Source organism: Chelon labrosus (assembly GCF_963514085.1).
Source record: "Chelon labrosus genome assembly, chromosome: 7".
In the NCBI taxonomy this organism is placed as follows: domain Eukaryota; kingdom Metazoa; phylum Chordata; class Actinopteri; order Mugiliformes; family Mugilidae; genus Chelon; species Chelon labrosus.
Window position 1 is genome coordinate 20611641 of NC_140343.1, and position 7680 is coordinate 20619320.

A 7680-nucleotide genomic window follows, 5' to 3' on the forward strand; every position below is an offset into this window, starting at 1 on the left:
GTTAATAAATTGCATTAAGAATGGTGACGGTGGTGTCCAAATGTGTATGTACATATTAAAACAATAAATTAATAGAGTTTAAGAGAGATAAATAGTGCATCAAAGAAAATCAAATGTGTCCACCTGCCCAGAGATTGCTTTCAGCCTCACCAAAGAAGGACAGACATGTTTAAGGACTGAAGGTCACATCACAGTAACACAATGAATCTTTCATTCCTGGACCAATGTTCCTGTTTTGGCAAGTGGCTGAATGACAGGGGAAGGATGCGTGGTGAGGATGACGCAAAGCAATTCAGGTGCACTTGCTCATGCACATCAGCAGCTCCATCCTCATGGCGATGCGGGTGTGCCAGCCCAGCGGCAGCAGGCGGATGTAACGAGCCACAATAGGGGGGCGCAGCAGGTTTTGCACCGTGGAGGAGCGATCAGAGTTCCCATAGAAGACCTTGAAGAGAAAAGCATATGAATGGACTGGATAATTTTAAAGTATCCTTGAATTCTTAGTGTTCTTGTGCTTCGACACCTTTACTCTTCAGCCGTACAAAAGGGAAGCACTCAAACTAAATTACAGTTCTATACTTGGATCCTATTGTGTACTTATAGATTCCAACGCTGCAGGGCATGTATTGATCTTTGCAGACAATTTTACATCCAAATTCTGTGGCGCCACTTTTTTTCTGAGAAGTCTGTAAAATACATTAAAACAGCACATATCATTCTCACATGTAGACTTAAACCATTAAGTCAGTGATAAAATAAATGAAATGAGCTCAGAAATACTGAGAAATCGATGATCAGAATAAGCTGAAAGTCCTGACATCGGTTAAAAGATACTGTGCTGTTACTGTGGATACGTTTAGCTGGTGGTCCAAAAATCACAGTGCTTCAAATTGTTCAGCATTAAATGAATAAATCTGACGTTCTGAAATATACTGAATGAAAACATCAACTGGCATTTTGTGCATTACGTGTGTATTTTTTCTAAATCCAGACACACAAGGCAGAAAGGATCTGATCTTGAAAGCCTAACATAACCACCAATAATAAGTGTATGGAAATATTAACTTAACATTGACTTTTGGCTTCAAATGGGACACAAACTCCACCAGATTAAAATGTATGAACCATTGTACATACCTGCATGCAGACTTTGTTGCTCTTTAAACTATGTGTCACTCACATCTTCATAATATTGAGCACATTTCGCAAAATATCATCCAACCCATATTATTCTTTAGATAAAGGCTAGTAGCTAAAATATAAATGCAATAAAGGGAGTTACTTGTTATGGTTTAGATTAGTGCTGGCAAGATAGTAGAGTGGTGATCATTAGTTACATTTTTATTTTCATATTTTTTGGACTATTTACTTCAGATACAATGCAGTGGGTTAAAGGGTTTGGAGTGTGTCGTCTAAGTCTGGAAGAGTCACACACTGAGAAATTTATCTGACCTCTATTCTGTGTTCCTACCCTGTTGTTTCCTGTCTGGTCCTTGTAATAGATCCAGTTGAGAGTCTCCACGGTGCGGTACTGGACGCTATATTTAGTAATCCACTCATCAGCATCACAGCGACCCTGGGTGAGGATGCCGGACACCACACCAACCTCCTTCAGGTCGATCTGGATCCACTGGTACTGGTCGTTGAACTTGGACAGCCATGCACACCTAACGAAAATGAATGTACGTATGTTCTTTCATTTTGCACGGTGTCCAGTACATGGCATGGACTGGTGAGGAAAGTGGGGGTTCTTGCGACTCACCCGAAACCCTGGTTGTTAAGGCGAGCCTTGTTGGGGAACCAGGAGGAGTACCAGCCGGTGTACTGATCCTGGTTGGAGCAGCTGATCTGGTCTGAGGTCACAGATCCAGATTCAAAGCCCAGGGCTCTGTGGTAGGGGCATTCTGTAAAGAAAAGTGTTGGGTTTTGTGAAAGATTAGATTATACTAAAAAAAAAAAAACACACACATTACTGGAAATCAGGAGACAATATACACTTAATGTGACCTGGACTGCAGGATCTAGACACATTACTGTTATACAAATGCATTAAATTAATTCTACTGGCATTACCTAGACTTACTTGCATCTTGAATGTTCACTTTTTTTTAATAATAATTTTATTTTAAAAGGTTTTCTGCATAACAGTCACAGACAGACACAAACCAACAAGTCAGGACGCAACAATACAAAACAAAACAAAACAATAACTGCCAGTTCATATAAAAGATACCAGCATGTATCTGTACTCCAGTCCAGGAACTGAAAAGAATGTCCACAGGTTCTGAAGAGTAAGGGTTCCATGGTATCGGAAGTGAGGTCAAGGAAGCCCAAATTCAAGGGCAGAGTCCCAGCACTTGAATTATGACTTGAAATGAAAGCATTTCACATAATGAAAATAGGAAAATAATACATAATAATATTAGACTTCCTCCTGAGACTCATCCTGTTGTCTCTTAATATAGTCAGTGAAAGGCCCCCAGATCTTACAAAACCTGCGCTGGGTGTTTGACAAAGTGTAACGCAGCTCCTCCAGGTATAAACAGGATACCATATCGTTCAACCATATCTTAAAGCAGGGAGGGGACACAGATTTCCATTCCCTTAAAATAACCTTCTTTGCTACGACCATGCCAAACATGAGGGCCTGCTGTAAGTCTATAGAGAGAGTTAATGAATAAGGGGTACAACCCAGTATTGCAAGAAGGCCATCAGGTCTCAATGGAGTTTTATATATGACACTGTACAGGTTAAAAATTTCACCCCAAAAGGCTGTAAGCTTGGGACAAGCCCAAAAAAGATGACCCAGGGTCCCATCACTGGCCTTACATTTATCACAGGTGGCAGAGACAGAAGGGAAAATCCTATTCAGTTTGGTTTTTGAAAAGTGCAGACGATGGATAACTTTAAACTGAATAAGCTGAAGTCTTGCATTGATAGAACATGCTTTGATTCTCTCTAATGCCATTGACCAAAACCCATCATCAATCTCTTCTCCTGTGTCTTTAACCCACGCCTCTTGAATGTGAAGAGAGGAGGTAGCCAATGGAAAAAGGGCAACAAACTGTGAAATCAAACCTTTGGATGTGGGTTCACACGTAAGAAGACGATGAAACTCGTGTTGTGTGGGTACTAATTCCTTTACAAAGCTTCTAATTTGTAGATAACGGAAAAAATGGCTAGATGGTAGCAAATATTTCTCCTTAAGTTGGGCGAAAGATGCAAAACACTGGTCAATATAAAGATCACTGATATTTACAAGGCCCTTCTCTGACCAGTGTGCAAACACTGAGTCCATTAGACCTGGTTTGAAGGAAGGGTTATGACATATGGGAGCAAAAAAGGAAAGCTCAGGGAGATTCAGCACACCCTTAATTTGTCTAAGAATCTTCATGGAGTTCGATAAAATAAAGTCACCTTTAAGCTGTTTGATAGATAAATCAGGATTTGAAAATAAAAAGGCACTAAGGGAAGCTCCAAGAAATGTTTTCGACTTGTGGGATTCAATCAAAGGCCAATTGGGGTAGAGGTTACTCTTTTGAATGTTCACTTTGAATGTTCACTTCTTCCTCTGTTACAATTCATTAACTTCTCTGCACTACACAATAACAATTCTGCCATTTTGCCTTGAGGATGTCAGCAGAAAAAAACTGCCTTCAAGAACAATGCATATCTAGATTGCTGAAAAGCTGACAGAAGGTTCAGGTGCAAAAACAAAATTTATGTGGTCTCATAAAACACAAGAAGGCCTTATGTACGCTTTTATGTCGGCCTTATATTTTAATGGGACTGGGACTAAGTTCTGTAGCAGAGTTCACAGTAAGCCTTGACGCCCAGAAGGCTTGCGTGACTGGGCAGGAGAAGGACATCAGGGTATCATCTGATGTCTGCTTCTTTGTCCAGTATCAAGCTATTAGGTGAAGGGCACGCCTTATTTTGGGCTCCCTAATCTGCTCATCACATTCCTGGACAGGTAATAAGATTACCTGTGAGATGCGTTCCAGGCATCTTCTCCACTGTTGTCCAAACTGCTATCACTTAAATACAAGTCCCTTTTCTCTTACAATAAGCGGCTGAAAAATCTTCATAGTAGATCAGTGGATTGTATTGCGCATGGCTGCAGAGAACTGAGCCAAGATTAAGCCGAGTGCGTGCGAGGACGCAGCCAGTTACCATCAGCTGTGTGATCCATCACACCCTGCGTAGAGCTGTGCGCGCCGACAGACGCCTTAAAAATCCACAGGATATAACTCTGCCCACCATTAATCTTTGTGTGTGTGTCATCCCCCAGCTTGCTTTTGTCCTTCATATGATGTGCGCCCCATTTATCACTTTTTAAAAAGATTTATTGGTTTGATAAATAAAGGACCTCCAACGTCCTTTTAAATGTTACAGAGAGGAAACCATTACCAACTCCAGGACAGATGACCCAGGCAGAGTCCTCACCTGGCATGCAGTTCAGTGGGTGACCCTGAGGGGGAGGGGGCAGCACTGAGGTCGGCGGTACAGCTGGGATGACAGCAGGGGTGCCTGTAGGAGAGTCAGCTGATTCACAGTCACACGTGCAGGCCTTCATGTTCCGGGTCCATGTCTCGATCACCTCCTGGTCCTCATCCTGCAGCTCCTCCTCCTGGACAGCCTCCTCCTCCTGAAGAACACACGAGGAGGAGTGAATTTAGAATTTGCCCTCATAGTCAGTTAAAATCGCACTTTTAGGTGCTGTCTTACCTCCTGTGAGTGAACGGTGATCAGAGCTGCAGCCCATCAACAGATGCATGAAATATAAAAGCAGATGTTTGAATAAAATGAACCAGGCAGAACAAAAAAAAGAGAGACAACTTTAAATAGAACAACCCCTAAGAGAAAAAAAAAATGATTAACTGTTTACAGGTGTTTGCATGAAATGAGCAAACAAATGAATCAGTAATTATGGAGAATAATTTATTTAGCCTACATGTGTCCAGAAGAAACATGTCCTGAATGAAATCAGGACAATAACACACACTGGGTTGCTTGTTAAGCTTTTCCTTATTAAACTTGCTCACTTTCATTCTGTTGCAGCAACATTTCCGTGCAGCATATTGTCATTGCTGTGTTCCTTATTTATGAACACATTAGCATAATTACATAAAGGTGCAAAAATAACCAGAACAGTGAGTATTTATTTTTTTTCCAAGGAAGGCAAAAGATCATTCATGCAGGTGCACAGTGACATACCTTGAGAGAGAAGCAGGAGGAACAGCACAGCAGCACGATGAACAGTGAACTCCATCTTCCTCCTCAGCTGCGCTGGAATGAGATGTGCCTGATACCCAACGCTAGTGGATAGGATTACTGTAATCCGCAGGCCTGTGATGGCCTTCTCTAATACTCCTTATTGGCCTTTACACACCTCCCTTAGACTGTCCTATTGCACTGCACCTGTATTATATACCACCGCCTCATAAGTCAAAAGCGAGTGTCAATCTTGACTGCTGTTGCGTCCCATATGTTTTAACTTTAAGATCCTCATGAGGAGGATATGGGATGCGTCACAGTTAGCTTGGCACATCATCATTTCTAAAACTACCTAATTATTCATTTAATCTCGTTTGTTTAATCCAAGACCTTGTATTCTGGGAGAACAGTTGCCGGGAAACCAACAGAGACTCCAGGAAGTCAGTGCTCCCAGCACTAGTAGCAGCAGTCACGAACACATCTACCTGTCTGCTCACTCAAGTACAAACACACGGTGCACACACCATCGCCAAGCACTGGGAGCAACTCAGGGTTCAGGGTCTTGCTCAAGGGCACTTCAGCTTGTGTCCACATACCAGGGATCGGACCTCTAACCCTGTGGTTTGTGGACAACTCCCTCTACATATGGAGTTACTGACGCCCCTTAAACACAACTAGTGGTGTTGAAAAATACTTTACTCTAACTTTGGCTGTCGTCCAGTATCATTTTTTCAGTTTTTATGTTAAGCCTAGTCAACAGGCTGATGTCTTCTTTCTCATATCCATCATGTAGGTGTGGTGTCGGTCTTCATTTGCTTATTCTTGGCTATGAATAGAGATTACATTTTTTTATATTGGGACCTCAGGTAAATTGCATATAGTTGTGTCAATAGTAAAAGTAAAGACAGTTTACAGTCACGATAACACATCTACCTGTTCGTTCACACGAGCACACACCAGTGCCAGGCACTGTGAGCAACTCGGGGTTAAATGTCTTGCCCAGACGACTGTTGTTCAAACAGGAAGTGTACCCCCCAAAAAGCAAAAGAAATGACACATGCTTCATCTTGATTTAATTATATATATTCTTATTCTTATTCTTATTCTATCAGTCAGGAAACAGGCTGCTAGATTGAATGGAAAAGCAAAGAGAAACTAACTGGTGTCATACTATTGATGTGATGATCATCATAAGGTATTACATGATATCAAGCATTCTTAGATATATACACTGTTACCATAAAGTAGCAATAATTTTGCTTTTAGACACATTCCTCTTTTTATTCCTGTTTATCTAAGTCACATTGTCACAATCATTTCATGAGAAGAGGTAAAAAAATATTTTACTTTATCTGTTAGAAACTGTACCAAACATTTGTTGGTTCAGAGAAATAGTTTTGTTGCACAATTACATTGTCCCAATATAATTTAATTCATACTATGTTGATAGTTAACAACAGAAAATAGTCCTTGATAAATTATTATTCTGGCCATTTGCTGTGAAGTCAGCTACTGATCAGTAAGTGAGTATAAGTCAGAAGGTCACTGAATGAGTCCTAAAGGCCGCCCTAAGGCCCTGATGTCACCTGTGTGATCAGTGTGCAGTGAGTCCAGGAAGCTGCAAGTCCTCTCGATGCAAATGAGACAAACGACTGGGAAATCTAATTCACTTCCTCTACTGTTTTGCTTTGGAGGCAGGAATTACCACCATATGCATAGTTTTAGTGTTTGATGCTCAATTTATTATTATAGTACGAGCTTATATATCATCTATAGCGCTATCGATGTCTTTGTTTTTGTCTCTGAAGTCTCCTGTTATTTTCCCCCTCTATAAAAGCAAATGCTTGAGGTGATAAAGTTTTAATGGGAGAAACCTCGTGATTTGATTGATGTACAAAGGAACCAATCAGATCTACAATTTTGAGCTAAAGCCTCAAAAGGGGCGGGGGATGTTAAAATATGACAACCAATAAAAAACGTCTTGATCGCCTCAGTGGCCAATGAAAAGCTGGACCTCATCTGGCCGTGTTTCAGGATGGCGATGGGTGGCTCATTTCTCCAGAGCTGAACGCGGTGTTAAAATTCAAGGTAAGTAGTTTTGAACGTGTGTAACGTGGCTTTTAAATCAAAGTGCTGATACATGCATGCATGTCGCATTTTTAAACAAACAGCCAGGCGGAGACAGAGCATGCTAACGCTAAGCGGCGAATAACGGGGTAAACGGTACTTCCTGTGTTGATAACGGAGAAGAGGAGGTGATTTCAGTCATGATTTAGATGTAGCTGAATGGAGATAACACGCTTTTAAGTGGCAGTGGAAATGACGGCTTCGTGGTATTTGTTTCAATTTATTTACAGTTTAAAATATGTAATATGTTGTCACTTGTTCAGGCTGAAAAATGAGCCCGAAATGAAATAGTGCGTTGTTTATATTAAACACATGGCAGCAGAGTATACAAACAAC

At 41.1% G+C, this 7680-nt stretch overlaps 1 protein-coding gene across 1 annotated transcript; it reads right to left on the minus strand.

Annotated features, from left to right (window-relative positions):
- Nucleotides 1-292: 292 nt before the first annotated feature.
- Nucleotides 293-5272, minus strand: LOC311491014 (retinoschisin-like; the record flags this gene model as incomplete). Its single annotated transcript, XM_084548848.1, has 6 exons — nucleotides 293-445; nucleotides 1472-1667; nucleotides 1763-1904; nucleotides 4447-4648; nucleotides 4729-4754; nucleotides 5218-5272. The coding sequence occupies 6 exons, from the start codon at nucleotides 5270-5272 to the stop codon at nucleotides 293-295; spliced, it is 774 nt and encodes a 257-aa protein (XP_084404974.1).
- Between the last annotated feature and the right edge of the window lie 2408 nt (nucleotides 5273-7680).